At 41.8% G+C, this 25,027-nt stretch overlaps 1 protein-coding gene and 1 long non-coding RNA gene across 3 annotated transcripts in view; one reads left to right on the forward strand and one right to left on the reverse strand.

Moving 5' to 3' along the window:
* Positions 1-22,190, forward strand: part of LOC140203024 (uncharacterized) — a 46,130-nt gene extending 23,940 nt beyond the window's left edge. The window contains exon 3 of the long non-coding RNA XR_011887266.1: positions 22,120-22,190. This is a non-coding gene — a long non-coding RNA (uncharacterized lncRNA). The remainder of the gene's footprint in view (positions 1-22,119) is intronic.
* The window catches only part of sdk1a (sidekick cell adhesion molecule 1a), a 744,722-nt gene that overhangs the window by 207,073 nt on the left and 512,622 nt on the right, over positions 1-25,027 (reverse strand). For both annotated transcript variants that reach the window (XM_072268711.1, XM_072268712.1), the window contains one exon: positions 23,773-23,909. In XM_072268711.1, coding sequence (XP_072124812.1) covers positions 23,773-23,909 — 137 coding nt within the window. The remainder of the gene's footprint in view (positions 1-23,772; positions 23,910-25,027) is intronic.

Genomic DNA, 25,027 nt, shown 5'->3' on the forward strand with positions numbered 1-25,027 from the left:
GTTGTACAGCAGATTAAACTATGGAATGAGTGAACCCCAAAAGTAAAGAAGACCATAAAATATAGGAGCAGAATTAGGCCATCATCTCCATTCTAGAAAGATGCCCCTCTATTCTGAGGCTGTGCCCTCTTGTCTTAGACTCCCTCAACATAGCAAAAATAGTCTCCACATCCACTCTATCAAGGTTTTTCAACATTCAATAGGTTTTAAATGAGGTCACCCTCATTCTTCTGAACTCCTGTGAATACAGGTCCAGAGCCATAATATGACATATAACAAGCTTTTCCATCCTGCAATCATTTTTATGAGTCTCCTTTGAACCCTCTTCAATGTCAGCACACCCTTTCTTAGATAAGGGGCCCAAAACTGCTCACAATACTCCAAATGAGAATTCACCATGGCTTTGTAAAGCCTCAACATTACATTCTTGCTTTTATATGCTAATCACCTTGAAATGAATGCAAACATCACATTTGCTTTCCTCACCACTGACTCAACCTGCAAATTAACCTTTAGGGAATCCTGCAGGAGGACTCCCAAGTCCCTTTGCACCTCACTACTTTTGTATTTTCTCTCCATTTAGAAAATAGTCTACCCTTTTATTTCTTGTACAAAGTGCATGACCATACAATTCTCGACACAGTATTGCACCTGTCACTTCTTGGCCCATTCTCCTAAACAGTCTAAATGCTTCTGTAGTCTCTCTATTTCCTCAAAACTACTTGCCCCTCCACCCATCTTCACATCGTCTGACAAATTTGGCCACAAGGCCATCAATTCCGTCATCCAAGTCAATGACATTTAACATACAAAGAGGCGGTCCCAAGACACCATGTGAAGCACCACTAGTCACTGGCAGCCAACCAGAAAAGGCTCCCTTTATTCCCACACTTTGCCTCCTGCCAATCAGCCAATGCCTTATCCATGCTAGCATCTTCCCTGTGATATCAAGGGCTCATGCATGGCACCTTGTCAAAGGCCTTCTGAAAATCCAAGTACACACATCCATTGATTCTCCTGCTTGTTATCTCTTCAAAGAATTCCAACAGAGTTGTCATGCAAGATTTTCCCTTAAGGAAAGCACGCTGACTGCATCCTATTTTATCATGTGCCTCCAAGTACCTTGAAACCTCATCCTTAACAATTGACTCCAACATCTTCCCAACCACTGAGGTCAGACTAACTGGCCTATAATTTCCTTTCTTCTGCCTCTCCCTTCTAGAAGTGTGGAGTGGCATTGCAATTTTCCATTCCTCTGGAATTGATTCTTGAAAGATCATTACTAATGCCCCCACAATCTCTTCAGCCACCTCTTCCAGAACCCAGGGGTGTATACATCTGGTCCACATATTTATCTCCCATCAGACCTTTCAATTTCTCTAGAATCTTCTCCTTAGATATGGCAACTTCACACACTTCTGCCCCCTGACACTCCCACACTTCCAGCATACTGCTAGTGTCTTCCACAATGAAGAGTGATGCAAAATACTTATTCAGTTCACTCGCCATTTCTCCCATTACTACCTCTCTAGCATAATTTTCCAGCGGTCTAACATCTGCTGTCACAAAATGGTGGAGGAACTCAGCAGGCCAGGCAGCATTTATAGAAAAGAGTCTAGTCGACATTTTGGGCCAAGACCCTTTGGCAGGACTTTCACAGATACTACCAGCATCTGCAGATTTTCTCTTGTTTGTGATTCAATATCTACTCTCGCCTCGCTTTTACGCTTTATATATCTGAAGAAACTTTTGGTATCCTCTTTAATATTATTAGCTAGCTCACTTTGCATTACATATTTTCCTTCTTTATAACTTTTTAGTTGTCTTCTGTTAGTTTTTAAAAGCTTCCCAGTCATCTAACCATACTAATTTTTCATCATTATAGGCTCTCTCGTTGGCTTTGACTTCTCTTGTCAGCCACGATTGTGTCATCCTGCCTTTAGAAAACTTTGGGATGGTAATATCCTGTGCCTTCCAAATTCCATCCATTGCTGCTCTGTCAGTATTTCTGCTGGTGTTCCTTTACAATCAATTTTGGGCCAGCTCCTCTCTTATGCCTCTGTAATTCCTTTTACTCCACTGTAATACTGATAATCTGACTTTAGCTTCTTCTCAAATTTCAGGGTGAATTCCATCATATTATGATCACTGCCCCTAAGGGTTCCTTTACCTTGAACTCCCTAAAAAAATTCTGGTTCATTGCATAACACCCAATTCGGAATAGCTGAACCCCTAGTGGTCTCAACTACTTTTCTCTGAAAAGTCATCTCCTTGGCATTCTAGTAACTCCCTCTCTTGGAATCCAGCACCAACCTGATTTTCCCAATCTCCCTACATAATGAAATCCCCCAAAACTATCATACATTGCCCTTTTGACATGCATTTTCTATCTCCCATTGTAATTTGTAGACCACATCTTTACTAATGTGTGGGGGTCTGTATATAATTCCCATCAAGGTCATTTTACCCTTGCAGTTTCTTAGCTCTACCCACAAAGATTCAACACCTTCTGACTCTTTGTCATCTCTTTTCAGTGATTTGATTTATTTTTATTTGCAACAGAGCTCTCAGCTATAATCTTCTTTCAATCATGATTCAGAGATGCCCACAGCATCGCACATGCTAATCTGTAACTGTGGTACAAGTCCATCTACCTTATTCTGCATACTGTGCGTATTCAAACATAACACCTTCAGTTCTGCATTCACCCTTTTTGATTTTGTCTGCAATTTTGCCCTGTTAATAGCCTCTCCTTGCTAGCAGTCTCACTACACCAAACAGCAAAAGTATTTTTGAAAAGACCAATTAAAACAATCTAATCAATGTTCCTTCTGTCAATGTTATCACTCATATTAAAACAAATACTATTTTCTTATTTCACTCATTGTTTCTTTAGATTTCAAAATTCAGAACTCAAAATTTCCCACTCTTTTGTATTCATATCCAAGGGGTAATACTGGCAATGTCAGCACATGTTGTTTATTCCTCACTGCTCCTTAGCTTGTGACGGTAAGCTATTTCTTGAACTGCTGTAATCTGTCTAGTGAGGAATTCACAGTGCTGTTGGGGAGAGTGTTCCAGTGATGATAAATGAACAGCGATACAATTCTAAGGCAGGAAACTGTGGGCATGGAAGAGAATTTATAGGCTCCCCTTTATGCCTTGCTTTTACGGTGATAGAGATCTTGCATTGTAAAAAGCCCTGGTAATTTGCCGCACTACATCTGCAGATGGTGCACACTGCAGCCAAGTTACGTCATTTGTGGATAAAATGAATGTTTAACGTGAGTGCCAATTAAGTTGGCTGTTTGATACCATGCTTCTCGAGTGTTGTTGATACTGCATCTTTTGGGGAAGTGCTTATGCTCCTCTGTTGCCCTGATTTGTGCCATGGTAAACGTTTAAGACAGAAGAGTGTCAAAGAGTCACTACGAGACACCCAGGTTCTGAACTGCTCGTGTATCCACAGTATTTATGTGGTTGCTCCAATTAAGTTTCAGGTCAAAGGCAACACATTTCCCAACCCTGCCCATTCCCCACTTATCACCCGTGATCTTGATGATAAAAAACTCAAGGATGATAATGCTGTTGAATCTCTTGTTAGATATGGTCCATAATGTGACACTCTGTGGCTTTGCATTTACTAGTCACTTATCAACCCATGGCTGAGTGATACCCAGATCACGACAAGAAGGGAAGGATTTTATTGTCTGTGGAGTTGTGAATGGAAGTGAGTATTAGACAACCGTTTCCAGAATGACTATGGTTAAAGGATGGACAGTTATAATGCATCTGCAGATGGTTAAGGCAAGGCACCTGAAATGTTCCTGCAGCATTGTCGAGGGGTCATGGTAGTTCCTCCCACAACTAAATCTATTTTGCTTTGTACTTTGTAAGAAGCCAGTGGCAAAGTTTCTCTTCGACTAGCTTTCACTTCAATTCTACAACAGCTTCTAGAGGTCATAGATGCTCAAATGCTGTCAAGGGTGGTAACCTTTCAAACACAATTCTGAAATACATCTCTTTTTTCAATGCTGCAATGCAGCCTGCAGGCAAGGGATCCTGACAACACAAACTATACACCAATACTATTAAGTAACTTGGAAAATGACACCTTCCTTCACTTGTTACCAATGAGTGAGAGCAGATTGATGGGTCAGTTACTAGCCAGGCTGCATTTATGATTTTTCTTTTGGAGCAGACAAACCTGGGCAACTTTCCACATTGTTGGCTAGAAACCAAAGTTCCACCTGTGCTGCAACAACTTGCATTGAGACATGATTATTTCTCAAACACACAAATTCAGCAATAATGCTGAGCTACCCAGTCTACAACCAAGTATACTAAAGCATAAAACTTGACATGCCAATCACCTACTAATCAATGTACTTTTTTGCACCTTCAATTGTCTTTGGAACCATAGATTATAGATGATCATAGAAAGCATATTTAACAAAGAACATATCACAAGAATCTAAAGTTACTGTGTTACTCAGGTGCCTGGACAAACATTCCCTTTGTTCTCTCTACTCTTATCTCTCTCTGTAACTGGTCTTTTTACTTTTCTGAGTGTGAACAAGATGCACTGACCTGAAATACTAACTCTTTTTCTCTCTCTATGGTTGCCACTTGCCCTCCCTAGTATTACTGTCTTTATTTCTGATTTCAACATTTTCAATCTAAAACCAAAACAAACAGGGAAGCTAAAATTACACAAATATCCATGTGGTAATTAAGCAACATACTTTAAATATGCCTCATAAATTAATGTGGCTTCTTTTATTTATATTTTCACAGAAAAAAATTTTAACGTTGAACAATTTTGCTTTTCATGAAAGTAATAATAAACTTTAATTTCCTTCAGCTGTGTATAAATTAAGCACATGTAAAACCAAGACTTCATAACACCAAATAATACTTTTTATATAGAAAAAATGGGAGATGACAAGTAACTTAATTAAAATCACCATCTGTCAGAAAATGAAATATACTCCGACTTAGTGGGAATGAGAGAAAAAAAGCCTGTGAATGACATTTGATTGTGTTAAGAAGACTTTAATAAACGATTTTACGGTAATATACATAAATATTAAATATAATAGAGTAATAAAATAAAATGAATATTAAAACATATATAACATTTAACCATTATTTCATATTACCAATAGAATTTAATATAAATATTATATGAAATATGAGAAGAGATTATAGTTAAATGAAATCCTTTGGCATTTGGAAATGCTAAACATGAAATAAGAACTTTTGAAGAACTGCTGTAATTTCAGCAATACAATTACTGGAAATGGTCTTCTAAAATATAATACGATCAATTTTGAACAGGAAAAATTGATGCTTACTTTAAGAATACGCTTTAAAAATGTGATCAATGAGATTTGTAGCACAGTTTTATTTAAAATTTTCGATGCTCATGGAATCGTTGGAAAGACAAAGTTGTCTTTGCAAAATTCATAAATCCACAAGTGATATAATTTTCCTCTCAAAATTCAGTGAATTGAATTAAATATTAATGTGAAAATGATATAATTGGAGAAAGAATACTAGATTAATGTTTTTTTCAGTGATAATAACAGACCATGATTTGTTCAGTTCCCCCAGGATATCAGGATTTCCTATTTAAGAATGTAGTTTTGTTCTCAAATAGAAAGCAAATTAGACAAGATTTAATGAAAGTACCATTGCACGATCAACAGCTTAAAGGTTAGTTAGTTCAGTTCTGAAAATCTATAAAAAATGTTGAAAACTAAATTGATGCATTTAATTGTAATTCATAATATTATTGTGAGTAAAGTGTTACAACATTTGATACCTCATAACAAGATCGGCAAGTTGTATTTGCTTCCTAAAGTCCATTAGGAAGATGTCACTTCAAATAATGCCTACAGTTTCAGACATCTTATTACAGCAAAGAACTGATAGAAAAGAATTGGAATAGAGGAAAATTAGAAGGCAAATTCAGAGTATCATAACGCTGAGTTATAAAGACAGAGATGAGATTGAACCTGATTGGTCACGGTGATACACTTAAAAGCACATGATCCAAAGATTTCATGTGCCAAATCAGACTGATAGCATTGATGCAGGTTGTATTTGTCTTTTGATTTTAATTATAAATGCCACAAATTATAAATGTCATATCCCTTCAACAATACTGGAGAATAGCCAACAATTTCACCAACAGTAGCAGATATGCAGGAAATATACACATAAAGAATGGTGTTTGATTCAGGTGAAATTGTTGTTTTTCTTGTATTTTAACTTTTCTTTGTTTGCTTCTTTCTTTTATATAACTACCTGTAGTATATATATGTATAATTTTTCAATTAATTGTCCAGTAATTGTGGTACAGCTGCCTCTGTATTTTAGTTTTTCTGCAGCAGGTGTCATGCCACTTGAACCTCGCTATTTTATAGGTTAATTATTATCACAGGAACATTGTAATTTTTTTTATTTGGAGTAGTTTTTGTAGAGAATGACCTCAACTTTTTTTTCTCAGCTCTGTTCTGTTCATTCTGTGTTCTTGTAACACTTAGAATACGGCTGTAAGGTGCAAGTTTTATGCCTTATCCTTGACTTCTGAAGAAACTCGATCGCAAAGACCATAGGATCCAACAATGTCAATGGTCATGTTACACAAATTCAGTAGAATATGACTTAATATTTATTTGGTTAAGAAAGGCATTGATGGCTACAGAGGTAAATCTACTTGTAAATGCTAGTCTGAGGAAATAGGTGAGTTTCTACACGACTGCTCTGAGCCAATAGATTGGTCCATGTTCAAAGACTCAAAGTTCAAAGTAAATTCAATATCAAAGTACATATATGTCACAATATACTACCCTGAGATTCATTTTCTTGGAGGCATTTGCAGTAATTACGAAGAAATACATAGGATCAATGACTCAGCTTCCAGCTGAGATGAGTATGTCACCACCATCATGGACTTTATCAGCAAATTTGCGGAGGACTGTGTACCAGAGAGGACAATCTGGATCTTCCTAAACCAGACACCATGGGTGAAACAGGAGGTCCACTCCCTATTGTTATCATGTGACCCTGATCTTTTCAAGAAATAGGTACAACCTCTATGGTATCAGAGATGGCAAGAGCAATTACAGTCCAAAATTGAGTCAATTTTGGCAGGGCTTACATGTTGTAACAAGCTACAAAATGAATCAGGCAGCATCGCCAACAACAGCACACCCAAATGTGTTTCTATGCAAGTTTTGAACAAAAGGGTATTAGAATATCACCACCCATCCCGACAACTGACCCACTACAATTTGCATCCCGCCAAAAGTGGTCTATGGAGGACGCCATCTCCCTTGCCCTGCACACATCTCCGGAGCACCTGAACAGCAGTCACCTACATTGGACTATCGTTTACTGAGTGCAGCTCCATCTTCAATACTGTAATTCTAAGCAAACTTAACGTAAAACTCCAAGACTTGGGTGTCAAGCACCTCCTTCTGCAACTGAATCATCGACTTCCAGACGCAGTTAGTAAGGATAAGCAGCAATACTTCCACTAGGATTATTTTCACACTTGCATTCCACCAGATTGTGTCCTCAGCCCCCTACCCTACTCCCTGCACACTCATGACTGCATGGTCAGATTCTGCATCTAGTTGTGAACTACACTGGATACTCCAACAGCTTATGTGAGGAGGATAATCCAAGAACATCCCTTTCCTCAACAACGGCAGAGATCAGCATGAGTGCTAAAGGCAAAGGCTGGAGCATTCCAAATATTTTCACCAGAAGTACTGCATGCATTGTGCATGTCACTTTCTTCTGAGAACCTAGAAGAAGTCGCAATTCATCACCTTTGATTTAATTCAAATGATATTAAGAAACTGCTGAAGGCACTGGATACAGTAACGACCACGGGAGCAGACAAAATCCTGGGTGCCGTACCGAACTTCTGCGCTTTTCTAGTCTGACTGTTTCAGTTCAGTTACAACACCAGCATCACCTGTCAACATGGAAAACTGGCCAGGTACATCCATTTACAAAAAGTAGGCCAAGTCCAATCTAGTTATCTACAGTCCAATTATGTGATTCTCAATCATCAAAGTAATGGCAATGTCCTGGAAAGTGCTAAAAAGAACTACTTTCTCACCAATGACATGTTCACCAATGCACTCCAAACATGATCACATCCTTGGTCCAAAAGATGGATCAAATATCTGAATTCCGGAGGTGAAAAGAGAGCAACTGCAATTAACTTCAAAGAATATTTGACCAAGTGTGGCAACTGGGTGCTCAGGTAAAATTGAAGCCAATAGATATCACATGAAAAAATAAATCCAGATCATACCTTGCACCTAAGATGATGGTTTTGGGTTGTTGGAAGTCAATTATCCCAGCCCCAAAACAGCACTGTAGGCGTTCCTTAGAGCAGTGCCCTAGGCCCAATCATCTGTGTCTGCCTCCATCCATGATAAAGTCAGAAGTGGAGATGTGCCGAAGTTTGCATAATTTTTACATGACATTCTCCACTTACCAGAATGTGAAGCAATCCATAGCTACAAGTAGCAAGACCTAATTACCGGGTGAGACCTGAGGGCGGGCAGGGGCCTGTCAAGGTACTTCATCGGAACCACCTGTTGCGTCTGGTTCGAGAGGTGAAGATGGACCCAGAGCCCGAATGGGAGTTTACGCCTAGTACGAGGACTCTGTGAGGGCGCGGGGCAAGGAAAGAGCCCGCTGCGAAGAAGACGGGGCTGGCCCCCACCTCGAGAAGGGATACGTCATCGGAAGATGATTATTCGGACGTGTGGTACCTGCTTCCGTTCGCTGATTCACCGGTGCCGGGAGAAGAGGCTCCTGGCCCTTCCATCACTGAGTCAGGGGAACCGAGGGAGGGTGTTGCAGAGCCGCCTGTATTACAGCCGGGATTGGGGGAGGAGAGGGTGGAGGCAGAACCCGAGCCAGAGGGCTCACAGGGGCAGAGGGATCCCGGTGAGGGGGGAGGTCCGACAGATAGGCCGGGGGGTCACCTGGGGTGTCTGAACAGGGAGAGTCAGCAGAGGAAGTACAGAGGCCTCAGAGGAGTAGGCATCCCCCGGAAAGACTAACTTATATAGCGCCGGGAGAGCAGGGTGTGATCTCTACTGCCCTGCAAAGTTATGTCACTGCTTTATGCACCTGCATTGGTTTTTGTGTTTTACAAAGAGCACTGGTGAACTATGGTAACGTCATGAGGGCATGACTTTTTGTGGTGGGGGAGAGTGTATGAGGTCTTTCTTTTTGTAGAGTTAAAATGGCGACTTTGTTATGTTAATCTGGGGAATGCGGCTTTGTTGTGTTAAACGCTGAAGAGAGTTTGCGCTAGCAGTTTGTTTTACTTTAAAGTGAGATAGCAGCCTTCTATTAGCCAATGGGTGGTTATGTATCATTTTTTTTTCGGATACCATGCTGTATGATATGACTGTGGACTGAGTTTTGGCGGGGAGTCGGAGGAGAGACGGGGAGGACGGTGGACGGGGATTTTGGCGGGGAGTCGGGGGAGAGACGAGGAGAGACGGGGAGGACGGTGGACGTGCGGGGGTTTTTGGCGGGGAGTCAGAGGAGAGACGGGGAGGACGGTGGACGGGGTTTTTGGCGGGGGGGAGTCGGAGGAGAGACGAGGAGGACGGTGGAGAGACGGGGAGGACGGTGGAGAGACGGGGAGTCGGAGGAGAGACGGGGAGTCGGAGGAGAGACGGGGAGTCGGAGGAGAGACGGGGAGGACGGTGGAGAGATGGGGAGTCGAAAGACAGACGGGGAGTCGGAGGACAGACGGGGAGGATGGTGGACGGGGTTTTGGCGGGGAGTCGGAGGAGGACGGCAGACGTGCGGAGAGGCTCCAGTCGATCACTCCGGGTGGTCCCGAGCCGTGAGTTGACAGGATTCGGGTGGTCGTCCGGAATCGATTGAGCTCCAACGGTAGCGTGTGAAGAACTTGGACTTTGATAAGTGTTGGTGCCTTTTTTTCATTACTTTCCTCTCTGTATCAAATTCCTATTAATGTCATAGAATTAGTAATATATATATATATATATATATATATAAAACGTGTACTTGTTAAAATATACTGGGTGTGCTGGCTGATGATTGATGTTTGGGATTGATTCAGGCGGCGACTGACCCTGAGGGGAGTGTTGAGGCAGGTGCTGGGCGGGATTTCCCCTAGACATACACGAGTCAATATAACGGAACATTACACCTAAACAAAATCCAGGTCTGGACTCACAAATGGCAAGGAGCATTCACATTACAAATTGCCAAGTAACAATGATCTCCAATAAAAGAGAGTGCGACTACCTATTCTGGATTTTCCTTGGCATTACAAGTGCTGGGTCTCTCATCATTTACACACTGATCAGAACCCAACCAACCACATTGACGTTGAGAGAGCAGGTCAGAGGCTGGGTAACCTGCCTAAAGGAAAATGTCAAGAAGGTGAAGGAATACTCTCTGCTTCCCAAGACAAGAGTAGCTCCAAAAACACCCCAAAAGGCTCAATAATTTCTGGGATAAGGCAATATGTCCAGCTGGTACTCAGCCCTCCAGCCGATATTATGTGCATTCTGTCCAGCATCTGAAGACAGTGGTAGCAGTATATACAATGTCGGGAATGCACCAATGCTTATTTGCCTCGGTTGCTCTGACAGCATGTCCGAAACATGTGAGCTCCAACATTAAAGATGAGGCCTTAGGTACATGGGAACTCCAACAATTGTTAAGTGTTAATCTGATGAGTTGGACCATGCACAATGTGCAGTGATTTGTAGAAGCCTCGAGTGTTGTCAGTGTCTGAATAGTGCTACGTTCATTCTGCTAGGTCAGTCCACAATCGATTTGCATCTGTCTCAGGTTGGCATGGGGGTCACTGCTTACAGTCCAGAAATCTGCCCTGGCTGCTTGGTTGTCTGGTCTAGATAGCACCACTTAATGGGAGGGGTGTTTCTTTTGCAGCAGGTTCCAAATTTCAATGTCATTTTCATCAAACCAGTGCTTGTTTTTTCTTGAGGAGTACCCAACTACCTTGACAGCCACATCCTGGATGATAGTCTTCAGGTGCTTCCATTTCTTTCCTGTGTTGAAGTCTGCGTTTGGGGTGCCTTTGCTGTCCAGTTTCTCCCTTAGCTTAATCTGGAGTACATGTCAGAGGCCAAAGAGCTTATCCACCTGGAGTATCTTCAACCCTTGTTCCCTTTTCCTTATTGCTGGCTTGATAACCAGTCTGACTTTCGCCCTGACCAGCATGTGATCCGTATAACAGTCTGCGCTCGGCATGACCCTGGCATGTAGAACATCCTGGCACACCAGGATGTAGGGTTTGGATTGGGGGTGTCTCCAGGTCATCTTGAACCTGGCTTTCTGTTAAAACAGTGTATTTTTTATAATCAGGTCTAATTCTGTGCTGAGCTCCAGGAGCATCCTCCCATTGTCATTGCAGTTTCTGACACCATGATGACCGAAGACTCCCGGCCATACCTTGTTATCTCTACCCACCCCGGCATAGAAGTTGCCTGGCCGATAATTTTGTCTGCCTTACATGTTTCCAATAGGAGGGACTTCAGCTCCCTATAGAACATCTCTTTAATAGCAGGGTCTATTTGCAGTGTGAGGGCACAGATGTTCACAAAGGTGACAAATTGGTTGTCTTGCAGCCGGAGTCGCAGGAACATACGTCAATCTGAGTGTCAGATCAGTTGGCTTTGAAGCTTATTGACGATGGTGGTTTTGATCATGAAGGCCACCCCAAAGAGTCTGTTCTTGTTGCAGCTTCTGCCTGACCTGAAGAGAGAGTAGTCTGCACCATGCTCTAGTAAAGATCCTCCATCTTCAAAATGTACTTTGCTTATCGCAGCAATGATATTGTCCACCAAGCTAGTTCTTGTGTCACAAGCACTGAGTATCTTTGGGGTCAGTCACCTTCTGTAGAGTCCTGCATTGTGCGTACATTCCAGCACACAATTTTGAGATATATTGACTTCTTTTGATTTATTTTCCTTTTTCTTACCACTTGAGTAAGATGCCCACTGGGCACGGTGAACAAAGCAGGTGGTGGTGAGGAAAGATTTTTTGGGACACCTTTTCTAGGTCTGTCTCCATCAGGAACAGGCAGTGCTATCCCTGAAGAGGTGCTGCTTGGTCACACAGAGGGCTGCTGAAGGCTGTTGTTGCCTCAGGTCAATAGATAGACGACCCATGGGTCTGAGCTGCCTACATGCAGAATTGAGACTGCGACTCCCAGTGTCATCTAACACCCGTCATTTCACCCCTTCTCCATCGCTGTAGGACTTTTCTTCCCGCCTGCCTTGTGTAGGTTTATAGTGAGGATCGGTGTGCGCGGACTGATTCCACAATGGCACAGCAAGCTGCGACAACTGCAAGGCTGTAGGTTGAGTATCGGAGTTTTTCTTCTCCTAGACAGACTGCCTGGCAAGGCCAATGAGTCCCATCTACCCGGGTTTGGAATCGGAGCTGTCCTTCTCCTAGGCTGGTACCTAGCCAAGGCCGATGAGCCCAGCCTGCCCGTCCAGTTATACCACTGGACACTCAGTCATGCTATGACATAGCAAACTCACAAGAGACATGAAGGGATGATTGCTATGGGCACAGTAGTGTAGGAGAGGCCATATGCCAGCGACCTCCTGCATGGCAAGCTTAACAGTGGTTTTGCAATGATCAAAACACCTGGAAATGAGAGGCTACGGGAGACACTTCACTTAATGCATTGATGGCATCCCAGTGGAAGCGTACAAAATGGTTGGAGACATTCTCCTGAGCGAAACCACAAACCTGTCCACGCTCTGCTGGGAGAAAGGTTCAGTCCCAAATGATCTACGATGCTGTAGTTGTCTCCATGTACAAGAAAAAAGGGGAGAAATTGGATTGGCATTACCCTGCTGTCCACCACCAGGAAGATCCTCGCCAGAATTCTCTTGGACAGATTCATCCCTACCATTGCTGAAGGCAACCTCACAGAGAGTCAGTGCGATTCAGAGCGAGCAGAGGCACATCCAACATGATCTTCGTTCTTGGCCAGATACAGGGGAAGTGTTATAATCAGAACATGGGATTGTACACGGCGTTCATTGACCTGACCAAGGCCTTTGATACAGTCAGCCACGATGGGCGCTGTCAAAGCTCAGCTGTCCCCCAAAGTTCCTCACCATACTGCAGCAGCTCTTTGAAGGCCAAAGTGGTCAGGTTAAACACAACGGCAACCTGTCTGACCCACTCCCCATCAGTTCTGGCATGAAACAAGGCTGTGTTTTGGCACCAACGCTCTTTGCCAATCTTTTTCATTATGAAGATATGGGAAGCGAAAGAGACCACCTCAGAGATGCAGCTACATTCAGTTCCGCACTGACGGAAATACCTTCAACCTCCGCTGCCTTCCCGCCCAAACAAAAACCGTGCAGGAGCCCATTCTTGAGCTACTATATGCGGATGACCATGTTCTTGTCACGCAAACAGAAGAGACGCTATAGACTGCAGTTTAGCAAGGCTGCAAGGGCTTTTGAATTAATGGCCAGTCTGAAGAAAACAATGATCCTCCATCAGAAGCCCCCGCATGGCATTTACAACCCACTTCAGATCACCACTGATGACCACCCTCTCACCACAGTTGAGCAATTCATCTGCCTGGGCAGTGTCATCTCCAACAACGCTACAGTAGTAAGGCACATTGACAATTGACTCACCAAAGCTAGCTGTGCTTTCAGGTGCCTCCAGAAACATGTGTGGAAGAACCACCAGCTGTCTGTCCACAAAAATCCAGATGTACAGGGCTGCCATTGTCACAACACTGCTATATGGCTCTGAAGCCGGGGTCTTGTACAGTAAGCAAATCCGATTGCTCGAGCACTTCCATCAGCTCTGCCTTTGCTCCATCATGGGTATCAGATTACAGGATTGTGTCTCCAACAATGAGGTCCTGAAGAAAGCTCAATTTCCAAGCATTGAAACCAATTTGCTGCTCAAGCAGTTCCGCTGGTCAGGCCATGTGTCTTACATGGCCAATTCCAGGTTATCGAAGCAGTACTCTACGGAGAGCTATCTCAGGGCAAGGGAGATTGTGATGCCCCGTGCAAGAGGTACAATGACCAATCGCAGCTCTCTCAGGCAAATATTGATGTCAACAAGTGGCAGCAGCTGTCTGCTGGAGAATGCCAATCCACTGAGCACCCAAGAATTCTGAGGAATCCAGAAAAGTGACTGCTGAAGAGAAGAGGAAACTCAGGAAGGATCCTACCACCCAAGCAGCCGATCACATCTGGTCCCCTGTCCCTACTGCTCCAGAGTCTGTAGATCCCGAATTGGCCCCTACGGTCAAATTTTAAGACAGCCTACCCATTTATAGCTTGAGAATGCATGATTGCTTGGGCTGTCATATTCCAAAAAGTAATGACGATTGGCTATTTGCACATTAATTGATACCACTTGCATTGCAGCATATAAAATGAAGCAAGATATGACCCATGTTGGAGATGGAGTTTTGATTGGAAAGGTGATGAGCTGATTGCCTTTCAAAGCATATAAAAATTCCCAAACAACGGAGCTGCATGTGCTTGGCCATTCTACTTGTACGTCATAATATTAATGAAACTCATCAGGGTAAAGCAAGACTGAAAACATTCCAGGTTCTGATCTACTCTGAGATTTCTTGTTCGACTTTGGTAGAGGGTGACATATTTACGTTACGCATGGTGGAAGGGGCAGGACTGGGATGGTAGGATTTTCTTTGGTGGGATGGATGGTGGGGACCAACATAAGCCTGGAGATTAGTATGTGGAGTCAGTTGAGATACATGCAAGTGGGCCACAGTGGAAGGTTCAGTTGCAGGACTGATCAGGAGAACCTATAGAACATCTTCACATTAAAGTGAAGATGTTCATCCCAAACTGACTTGGTTGGGAGGGAAGAAAATGGAAGTCCTCCTGCAATAAGACACAAAGTTGCAGTAATAATATTTATATTTTAATCTTCAGATACAAATATTATCAATATTCACTGAAAAGGCATTTTAGCCTTTCAAAGAACTTGTAAGCAAACTTAGTTACTGGAACTCAAAATCTCAGTATCCTTGAAGCTTTTTTCCTCAGCTGGTGCCTTAGCGCGATAAATTCTTAGGTATTTCTTTATAAAACATAGGTAAAATTACAAACATTTACTTGTGCTAGATGAAATATGACTGTCATAAAGTAATGAATGATCAAAAAATGATTTCTTGGTAAATTGATGCAGCCTGCTTCAAGGCTTCAAGTCATTACCTAAGGGAATTAAATACAAAGCTTTTTAAAATTTGAAATAAGATGCACCGGCAGTAGAAAAAAAATACCATTACAGGATGACAACTGATATAAAAACCCATTAAGAATCTGAAACTTTAGTTCAATCAAATAACTTTTTCACATTGACTAAATGAAAATACAAAAGGACTAAGGTTAAAAAAAAATCAATGTGTTGTTCACCATAAGCAGCTTAAAAAGCGAATATGTCATCTGACGCAGGGAGGAGATGAAAGGAAACAGATACAAATTATCTTCTGCATGAATGAAAAGAGTAGAGACCACAAACTCTTCATAAAGCAATGCAATATGTGATTCAGGATGAGGAAGGACAGCAGTGCACTTCTGTTTAAACATATAGAATGCTGAATGGAAAGAAGTGGTTTACATTTTTTAGACTTGCTCAACTTTTTTCAAAGCAACATATCATAAAAATTAAGCTCAATTAACGTTGACTGGCACTTCAAAAGAAGAAGGGCTAGCTTCTGATAATAGCTAAACCTGCCACCCCAGAAGAACTGGATTAATATTTCTCCCCTTCATAGCAGCACTTCTCTATGACACCAAGTTGAATTTCATGTCTTTTCACTTTACCCTCTTTTCAGCCAGGGGGTGAAAAGGGGGCAAAGGGGGTGAAATTTTCCTACTTCATAGTCTATCATCCAAATCCTTTTCCTCATTTCACTCTGCCTACACTCCACCCTAACTTTGTCTTTCAGATATTCTCCACTCTAATGTTTACCCATTTCAATGACGTTCTTCATTCTAATGCATCTTTTTCATCCGAAGCTAACCATTTTATACAGGTATTCCCCAGTCAGTACGGATTGTCAACAACATCGTCTCCACAATCACCATCAGCCCAGGTGCTCCAATACCACATTTAAGTTTGCTGACTTAAGCCAAATCATAGGTGGTGACAAATCTGCATATAGGAGGGAAAATGAAAAAATAGTTGAATGTTGCTACAATAACAACCTCTCACTCAACATCAGCCAAACCAAGAGCTGATTATTAACTACAGGAAGAAGAAACTGGAGGTCCTCATTAGGGCACTGGAGGTGGAAAAGGTCAGTAACTTTAAATTCCTTGGCATTATTGTTGTCTTTTACACACTGCCTGGACAAAAGGCAAATGGTCTTTCATTAATTCTATTATGGTTATTAGTCTATTATAGATTTATTGAGTATGCCCATAAGAAAATGAATCTCAAGGCTGTATATGGTGACATGTATGTGCTTTAATAATAAATTTACTCTGAACTTTAAATATTCCACAGCTGAATGCTAGATCTGTGACATTCAAGACTCCTACTTCATTAGAAATTTGAGGAGATTCAGTATGTCACGAAAGGCCCCTGAAATTTCTAGAGATGTATGGTGGAGAGAATTCTGACTGATTGCATTACAGCTTAGTATGAAGCCTTCAAAGCACAGCATTGCAAAAGGCTGCAGAGAGCTGTAAAGTCAGCTAGTTCCATCCCAGGCACAACCCTGTGCGCCATCGAGGGCATTTTCAAAGACCGGTGCCTCGAGAAGGTGACACCCATCATTAAAGAGCCTCATCATACAGTACATGTCCTTTACTACCATCAGGGAGGAGGTACAGAAGTCTGAAGCCACACACTCAACATATTAATGGTCCATGAACCCATAAACACTACCTTGCTATTCATCTTTTGCATTATTTATTTCGTAACTTAGTTATTTTTCTGTCTTGCACTGTACTACAGATGCAAAACAACAAATTTCATGACATATGCCAGTAATAATAAACCCAATTCTGATTTAAATAGGCTTTACACAAGCAATTAACATTTGGAAAATTGCCTCAGAGACATAAAATTTGACATTTCTTTATCCCAGTCAAAATTATGAATGTTTAAATCCTTTGTTATTTGTGTCAATTTTTGCTTAATTAAGCCTTTGTGAAGTAGCTTGGGAAATTTCACTACCTAAAAAGCTTGATTAAATTCAACTGCTGTTACCCATTTCTTATGTTTATATGAGATTAGTTATCAGCAGTTGTTTCCAAGGCCAGATTTCCTCAGGATTTTTTTTATTGAGAAAAAAAACTAATAGTCTGTCAACTCTGTGTGGCTTTAACTGCAAATTAAGCCAGGCATTGAGATATTATTTATGAAACAATCTAAATGTATGTTAAGTTTTCAAATTAGCAAAGAAAACAAACTAATTTAAGAGATTTAATTTATATTTAAGCTTTTTTCTCTTCTGACTTTAAGTAATATGCTGCCTGGCTTTCCCAGTTAAATACTCTTTCTGTCAAGCTACACAAGATGCAACCACCAGGCATATACTCCAGGCAACACACAACAAATGCTGGTGGAACGCAGCAGGCCAGGCAGCATCTATAGGAAGAGGAACAGTCGACATTTCGGGCCGAGACCCTTTGTTGGGACCAACTGAAAAAAGAGACAGTAAGAGATTTGAAAGTGGGAGGGAGAGGGGGAGATCCGAAATGATAGGAGAAGACAGGAGGGGGAGGGATGGAGCTAAGAGCTAGTAAGTTGATGGGCAAAATGGATACAAGGCTGGAGAAGGGAGAGGATCATGGGATGGGAGGCCTAGGGAGAAAGAGAGGGGGAGGGGAGCCCAGAGGAAGATGGAGAGCAGGCAAGGAGTTATACTGAGAGGGACAGAGGGAGAAAAAAATAAAAAATAATAAATAAATAAGGGATGGGGTAAGAAGGGGAGGAGGGGCATTGCTGAACATTGGAAAAAAAAACCAGCAAACATCACATAATATAGGACACCATACCTCAACTCACCAAACCAGGAATATTCAGTTCAATCTAGCTCGGAGTCATTTGTTAAGTTCAGGCCACAGAGCCAGCCCGCCCCGATCAAAACCACATAGTATACCAACAAAAATGGAGCAACCAGGACCACATTATAACATGAACTATAGAGTCCAGTCCACAAAGCGTGTCAATTAAACCTTGCCAAAGAACCAAGACTCTGGCACCAGCGAGAGAGAGAGAAACTGATTGAACAGCCTCCTTGAGCAGCGAGAGAGAGCCTGGTCACCCACAGGGAGGTGATGCTGAACACCAGGACTTGGGACTGCTATCAGGAGAACACTGTACTGGACCAAGGACTCTCAGAACCTTTACTGCTTTCAGCTTTTCATTGCTTAATAAGTAGTTTTGATTAATAGTTATACTGTGCAGTGGCACACTTTAGAAGAATGCATTAGCCACTTTCACTGAAAAGATAATCTACAATTGAAAGTAAGAGGCCTACAATGTTGGCTAAAAAGTCTGCAACTTTCAATTAATGTGTAATGCACAAAGGACTCTAGGTAATCACACAGGAATCCAGACATGCAGAACACACGGCACTTCCACGAGTTTAATTGCAGCGGGGCAGACTGCATGGTCTTCTAGTCACTCCTGCTGAAGTGAGCTCTCAGAGTATCTGTGAGGCCTGTTCCGTGCAACTTAAAGTGGACATCACTGAGCAGATCTGAACCCAGAGATGGTAACTGGAGTCAGCTCACTCAGAGTTAATCAGATTTAAGTTAATGTCCTACGTGGATAAGATCACATTTACCTAAATTAAATCTATTTCTCACAACTTTTTCTACTCACCTTCTCTATTAAGAGATCTTCATGATTTGAATACCTGGTTTTTTTAGTCCAATCATCTATGTCATTTATACAGAGAACAGTTAGTTTCAGCCTCATCACAGATGGTTGTAGAATACCAACATTCTGCTAATTTGACTAAGTGCCAATTATTTCTACATTCTGCCTTCTGGCGAGTAGCAGAGTTTCTAAGCAGATTAATATTTTGCCTTGAATTCCACGAGCTTCAACCTTGGTTATCCCACAGTCCCTTATGAAGGACTCAAATTAAATATTTGGAACGACTTTATTGGATTCAATTGAGTTTGTCAGGCATAATGTCTCCTATACAAATCCATGGTGATTCTTTTTGCTTAACTACTGATTGAAAAACAAACTAGATGCACCAGCTCCATCCAGATCATGGAAAATCTGCACTGCGAGTGGTTGACCAACTGATACATAAAGTATACACACGCAGTGGAAACTTTTCAGGATTCCAATAAACAACCGGGAAATTTAAATAGTTTTTAAGAAAAATAGAACTACCTGAAGTCCAGCAGAAAAGTTGAATTTATAGATACAGGTCCTCCAAGGGTTATGAAAACCCAATTATGGACAAATGAGTGCTTGAGAGACCAGTGGGGAAGATGGGGATGGATTTGCCAGCTGCTGCAGAGCTTCTAGCATCATCTGCCAGGTGGGAATGGGGCAACCCCATGTGCTATCTCTCCCCAACAAACTCCCCTTACAACCCCTCTGGGGGTTAGGTCGAGGTGAGCAGAGCTGGGAATGCTGAGACTTGTTGGTGGCCACATATCCCACATCTGCTCACTGTCCTATCACAGGTGATTCTGTGAACCCCTCCCACACTACTTCTGAACGCAGCAGGCCAGGCAGCATCTCTAGGAAGAGGTACAGTCAATGTTTCGGGCCGAGACCCTTCGTCAGGACCCGAAACATCAACTGTACCTCTTCCTAGAGATGCTGCCTGGCCTGCTGCGTTCACCAGCAACTTTTATGTGTGTTGCTAGAAATTCCAGCATCTGCAGATTTCCTCGTGTCCACACTGCTTCTGTTCATTTCTGACTTAAGCAGTTCAGGTTACAAACAGTTTTCAGGAATTGAACTCTGTTAGAACCTGTAATTATATCCTTTGTTCAGGTATACTAATATAATTAAAAGAGAAACATTAATGTAAGATAGTACTATACTCTACCAGAGTGGTAGTAGTAATTAAAAGTGTAAACAATATATTGGCCCTCCAGTTTTTGCAGTAGAAGATAGTTTACCACAATGTATCAAATATTACTTGAGTGCAACTTGTGTATGTCGATTTAAACATTGAATATGTCTAAAACATTGTGTTTCTTTTATATAACTCTAAAATCTTAATACCAGTATGTTCAAAAACCCAAGGTGTTTGTTCTGATTATATGTATCCAAAGAAAATCAATACGTTCTGGTTATTACCATGACAATGAAAGTGCTGCCCACTGTAGTAAAAGGAATAGAACTCACCTGATAATTCAGTCAGCTTCTCAAGTGAGTATCTGAGTAATAGACTATGAAAGTACCGAGCTTGGTCTCTGTTAGTTGGTCTCAGTGGGTCAGCAACAACAGTACAGCAATCAATCTTGGCTCTCAAGGTTCGGGACAAGAAATTAACCACGGATCCCTCCTTTACTTGTGATATAAAACACTTGCTAGAAATGTTCATGGATACCTGTTGTAAACAGGATCAGGTTTGGCTGAACAGTCGGCTAGCTATTGCTGTCTGGACTCATCTGATTAATAGTAGCTACAGAATTGGGCACCTATGGGATAGTCTTCAAATGAAATAATTAATTGCTTTCAGAGGCAGGGGGAGCATGGGAAGCTGGCATGTAATCAGCTCTAAAAGGGGAAGAACAGATTCATTGAAAGCTGGCACTTTGATCTTTTACTCTTTTATAATAGAATCTAACCTACTACTCTGGTCTGCTCGGAATCAAATTTACACATCTTCAGCAAATAATATATTATAACCTTCCCGTCACAATGGTACAAGTACTGTGAAGACAGGCTGCAGCAAAGGTTGTATTATGTACTTTGCAACTTCAAAAGGGTTAAAGAGAGAGTTGAAAATAATTATGATTTATTTCCTTGTTGAGTTATGAAGTATAGTACAGTGTTAATTAATTAATTTACACATCTAATTTTAAAAAATTTCCCAAGGACCATTTGTCCTGCGGTCATTTGTACTTACATGTTCACCTTCCGCCAAGCATCAGCCACAACAAACCTTGAAGCCAGCACCCTTTCTATATCCAATATGTCATCTCACCAAAGGGATAGGTAGGTAAATGTCATGCTGCAAACATTTCTTTTAATGATTTGAATTTTAAAATAGTTCTGAGAGTTAAGCTCCCACTCTCACAGTGAGCAAGATTACCAAACAATAAAGCAGCCAGACTACTGGCTTTATATCACTTCATATCATTTTAAAACTGAAGTACTGGAACAAAATAGCTTCATAAATTTTACACAATCAACAAGTAAAAACAACAGTTTATTTTCTCACAAAACTGAACGCAGTTTAGCATGACTCAGCAGTGATGATTCATTATAATGCTTTTACTTCTCCAGCTAAACACTTTCCTTACTTTAATGAAGATAGGTTGGCATAACATTGTGGGCTGAAGGGCTTGTAAAATACTGTGCAAGGAAGCCAATGTGAAGTACTGCTGCACGCTGCAATGGCAGGAACCAGGTGTAAAGCCCTGCTCTCTGTTGTTGCTCCTCCAGCAATAAACTAGTACACAGCACTTGGCAGAGGCTGCCTTAGAGGGCAAATGGCAGCGATGAATGGGCAGTCCAGATTGAAGCCTGGCAGATCGAGTCAAAGCCCGATGGGAGCCACAAAGTCTGTGAATCTCTGTGAGTCCACTAGGGAAGTCGGGCCCAATGTCTGCAGATTTATGAGTCCATAGAGGCAGGAGGCTGAAAACGGCCTGTCTATGTGCACGGATAGCAGATAGGTGTGAGGGCGTGTGGAACAGGGCTTACTTCACGTGTTGCTTAGCATGTTGTGTTTTGTTCTGTTCTGTTGTTCTGTATTGAGTTGTGGGCACGCTACATTGGCAGCAGAATATGTGACGGCACCCGCAGGCTGCCTCCAGCACATCCTTATGTTGCCTTTGTTGCTAACACAAATGACACATTTCACTCTGTGTTTCAATGTAGGTGTAATAAACTTGAACCCAAATCTGGCAGTATGGATACTGCACGCTGAAATGTAGGCCTCATGGCTGCAATCTGAATCCGGCAGTATGGATACTGAACGCTGAATCATGGCTGCAATCCGAATCTGGCAGTATGGTTGCTGAACGCTGAATCATGGCTGCAATCCGAATCTGGCACTATGGATACTGAACGCTGAATCATGGCTGCAATCCGAATCCGGCAGTATGGATACTGAACGCTGAATCATGGCTGCAATCCGAATCCGGCAGTATGGATACTGAACGCTGAATCATGGCTGCAATCCGAATCCGGCAGTATGGATACTGAATGCTGAATCATGGCTGCAATCCGAATCCGGCAGTATGGTTGCTGAACGCTGAATCATGGCTGCAATCCGAATCTGGCAGTATGGTTACTGCATGCTGAAATGTGGGTCTCATGGCTGCAATCCGAATCTGGCAGTATGGATACTGAACGCTGAAATGTGGTCCTCATGGCTGCACTCTGGTTGAGTGCGGGCCTCTGCTCAGAACTGGCAGCACATGCTCCACTTAGGGACTGTAAGATATGATGGAATTCCCCCACCACCCCTCACCCATCCCCCCATTCATTCCAAGATCCATGCAAGCTCCCTGACACTTAGGTTCCTGATCCTGGAATTGTAAATGTGTCGATAGCATTTTGTCTCCAGCCGGACAGCACTGTCACAGCATATCTTTCAGCAATTAGATCATGAAGGGTCCCACCCACCCTGCTCATGGACTGTTTGTCCCACTCCCACCAGGATGGAGACTACATAGCATCCAGATCGGGATCACTAGACTCAAAAACAGTTCCTTTCCCAAAGCAGTAGGGCTGAGCAACACCTCCTCCCACTAGCCCACCTCTACACCCTTCAATATTTTATTATCATTTCCACTAGTTTATCATTTCCTGTTGATCACCTTCTGTTCAGGCCTTCCTGTGCTTAGTGTCACTTTATGGACATGCAATCAATCTATGTATATAAACTACTGTTGTGTTCTTTTTCTTACTGTGTTTTTTGTGCTGCATCGGATCCAGAATAACAATTATTTCATTCTCCTTTACACTTGTGTACTGGAAATGACATTAAACAATCTTGATTCTCTATATATAAGAGCAAGATTATCTTGTTTCATTGATTCCACCAACACGCTCACATCTACTAACACATCCCGAACATTAACTGAGATAGCAGGGCAATTTCAAAGCACCATTATAATCATAAGGCTTATCTCTAGAACGGAACAAAGATTAAATATTAATTTATCAATGGTGAAATAAGAAAATACATTTAAAATAATTTCAATTAAAAGGCAAACAAACTATGGTCTCGCTATGAAATACTGCAGCCATTTAGTTAAGAGACAGGACCCTCCCTTACAGAATACTTTTCATTTTCAGTGCCCCCTCCTAATTGCATAGGCCATAGAAGAATAGAACACAAATTCATTAGAGTTACTTAGCTTACATTAAATATGGCTTCTGTCTACCTTAGTGCCTGCCACGACTAACTGATATCTTTTAATTATAACATGCTCTTTGGAAAAGTACCATGTCAGTGATACTTCATAAAACATGGCTCATTTAGTTCAAAAACATGCTAATTAAAGCTCTTCCAGCAGCACTCACTGTTTTCAGATAACTCCACAATGTAGTGCAGAATAGGGCTATTTCCATTGAAAGATCGAGTCCATGATAAATCCACTGTCCGGCTTTTTGAAGCATTCAATGCTGCCTGCAGGTTCCTGGGTGGATGTGGGAGTTCACTGAAAAAAAAACAAAGTCAGGAGATTACAATCTACAGACAATTTGATTAACCATACAGTATAAAGACCGTCTAGAATTCTGATCAAGTACAATCAGATTTCAATGCCTAAGGGCACATTATGATAATTCAATCATATATTCTATTTGTATTGTCAAATAATCATTAGGTTTTTGCTTTGTCATTTATAGTTAAGCAGTTAAATTACACAGCTCAGGGTGGGTTGTGAATCAGAGGAGCAGAAAATTTTTGCTTTCCACCTGGAGCCCCAGAGAAGCTGGCAGAATGGCTCAGCCGTTCACCTGTGGTGATGACACCGAACCTGAGCCCACCAGGACAGCCTCAGATACACCGAACCTGAACCCACAAGACAGCCTCAGATACACTGAACCTGAACCCACGAGACAGCCTCAGATACACCGAACCAGAGCCCACAAGACAGCCTCAGATGCGCTGCCACCAAATCAGAGTCTTGTTTTCAGAGCCGAGCTCTTCCATGATCCAGTAAAAAGAAGCACAAAATATTTCATGGCTTTTTTTTTTGGAAGTCTCTTTAACGACTGCAGTTTAGCTGTTCAAAATCAGGCAGGAATTTATGAAGCGTGTTCACCCATTTATACGTACATCTGGAAATTACTTCCAAGAGTTTCCAGTATTGGTTGGGCAGTCAAGTGAACCCAATGCCAGTGATACAGATGGATTTCAATTGCTGTTTCTCGGATTTTTAGATGCTATACAGGCGAGCAGTAGGTGAACAACCAACACCAGAGGTGGTTCTCTTCAGTTCAGAATTGGCCATTGAGAAATGTAAAACTAAATCGCTGCTCTTCCAGCACAATCAAGAATAAGGGGATGATTACAATGTGTTTACATACAGTAAATGTTTTCCTTTGTAACTGTGGACACAGAATTTTATTGAAGTTTAACAATACAGACAGAATGAATGATTTTAAATTGATAACTGAATAATGTTTCTGAGCCTTGGTCATATCATCTTCCATTCTCTAACTCTTCTTCACCTGTAAACTCTATTTGATCTGATGAGTGACACTGCACACCACGAATAAATTTGATTTATGCATAGACATATCTATGCCAACCATTATATCTGACTATCAA

The sequence above is a fragment of the Mobula birostris genome, chromosome 9, assembly GCF_030028105.1.
Source record: "Mobula birostris isolate sMobBir1 chromosome 9, sMobBir1.hap1, whole genome shotgun sequence".
NCBI lineage: Eukaryota > Metazoa > Chordata > Chondrichthyes > Myliobatiformes > Myliobatidae > Mobula > Mobula birostris.